Raw genomic sequence first — 1,797 nt, 5'->3', positions numbered from 1 at the left:
AAGTACTGTGGCGCCCCTGTGCGAGTCTCCAGCAAGTAATTTAAGGGCTCGCAGATAGAGGGATGAGGAGCGCCACGCCAGGGGCGCGAGAAAGTACAGTTAGTTCGACGGAGAGAGAGGACTGGTGATAAGGACTTACGCGCGTGTCGGCTGAGTGTCAGTGCTTCATAACTAACAGTGTCACAGTGTATTGTAAAATATATTTTCTTTTCTTGGAGCCAATAAACTCCCTTTACATTAATGCGTGTTCGGAATATGTTTACACCTTAATCCCCGGTACATCGGGCCTACAGTGGTGACCCCGACGTGATCCCCGATAAAGTTAACGACCACGTGGGCCGTCTTATTCCCCCTAGTGACCGTGTGCGCCGTTTTATTTTTGTGTGTTTTTGTGACCTGTATTTTCGCCATTATTTTTTATTTCCCCTTGCAAAAATGGAGGGAGGTTCAGCCGCGTCCGTCGACCGAATCAGTATTCGTGTGCCCCCATTCTGGCCCGAGGATCCCGCGGTATGGTTCGCGCAAGTGGAAGGGCAGTTTCACCTTAACGGCATCACCCAGGATGCCACTAAATTTTACTACGTTATGTCACAATTGGACCATAAATATGCCGCGGAAGTGAGTGACATAATTACTTCCCCTCCCGCCCAAGACAAATACGTCCGCCTAAAAGAGGAACTTATCAGGCGCTTGACGGCATCGCAGGAGCAGCGCATCCGACAGCTCCTGGAGCATGAAGAGATGGGAGATCGAAAGCCGTCTCAATTTTTGCGCCACCTCCGCAACCTCGCAGGCGGCGTCGTTCCGGACGCTTTTCTTCGCACCCTTTGGGTCAATCGCCTTCCCGCCAACATGCACGCCATTTTGTCCGTACAGAGCGGAGCGGACCTAGACTCGCTTTCCGCCTTGGCGGATAAGGTGCACGAGGTGACCCCCCACCCCCAAGTGGCCAGCGCAACCGCCCCCGCCGATAACGACGCCCTCCTCCAGCGGGTAGAGGAACTAACCAAACAAGTCGCTGCCCTGATGACGCAGATGACAAACATGGCCACCGCCGTCACAGCGCAAATCTCCGGTCCTACGGATAACCGGTCCCGCCCGAGGTCCCGCAGCCATTCCCGGGGGAACCCTCGCCGCCGCTCCCGTCATAGGGAGTCGGACATGTGCTGGTACCACTATACCTTCGGAGAGAAGGCTCACCGCTGCGAATCCCCGTGTTCTTACACGGCGGCGGGAAACCTATAGGGCCGTCGGTGAACGCGGCCACCGACTACCGCCCGAATGTCAGCCGCCTTTTTGTCACAGACGCGAGCACTAAGCGGCAATTCCTTGTAGACACGGGTTCGGACCTCTGTGTATACCCTCGCGCTCTAGTGAGAGGCCCCCGTACGAAGTCCACTTATGAACTTTTCGCTGCGAACGAAAGTGTCATCCCGACGTATGGAGCGCTGGATTTATGTATAAACCTTGGCCTCCGGCGGGACTTCAATTGGCGCTTTGTGGTGGCGGACGTGTCCAAACCCATCATTGGTGCGGATTTTCTCCGTTTTTACGGACTGCTAGTGGACATGAGGAACCAACGCCTCATCGACGGCACCACCCACCTTAAAGCGAGCGGTAAAGCCGTGCGGGAACCGTTCCCACACGTCAAAGCGGTAAGCAGCGACAACAAATTTCACCGCATTCTCGCTTGTTTCCCGGATATTACGCGCCCAGCTGGTGCCCCTAGAGATCCCCTACATTCTACCGTGCACTACATTCGCACCACAGCCGGACCACCCACTTCTTGCCGACCGC

General features: G+C 55.4%; 1 protein-coding gene across 1 annotated transcript; it reads left to right on the top strand.

Annotated features, from left to right (window-relative positions):
* Positions 1–435: 435 nt before the first annotated feature.
* Positions 436–1,245, top strand: LOC124170569. Its single transcript, XM_046549369.1, has one exon. The coding sequence runs from the start codon at positions 436–438 to the stop codon at positions 1,243–1,245; it is 810 nt and encodes a 269-aa protein (XP_046405325.1).
* The last annotated feature ends 552 nt before the right edge of the window (positions 1,246–1,797 follow it).

Source organism: Ischnura elegans, chromosome X (genome assembly GCF_921293095.1).
Source record: "Ischnura elegans chromosome X, ioIscEleg1.1, whole genome shotgun sequence".
In the NCBI taxonomy this organism is placed as follows: Eukaryota; Metazoa; Arthropoda; class Insecta; order Odonata; family Coenagrionidae; genus Ischnura; species Ischnura elegans.
The sequence above is the reverse complement of the archived record's forward strand: the minus strand, read 5'-3'. Positions and strand labels throughout refer to the sequence as shown.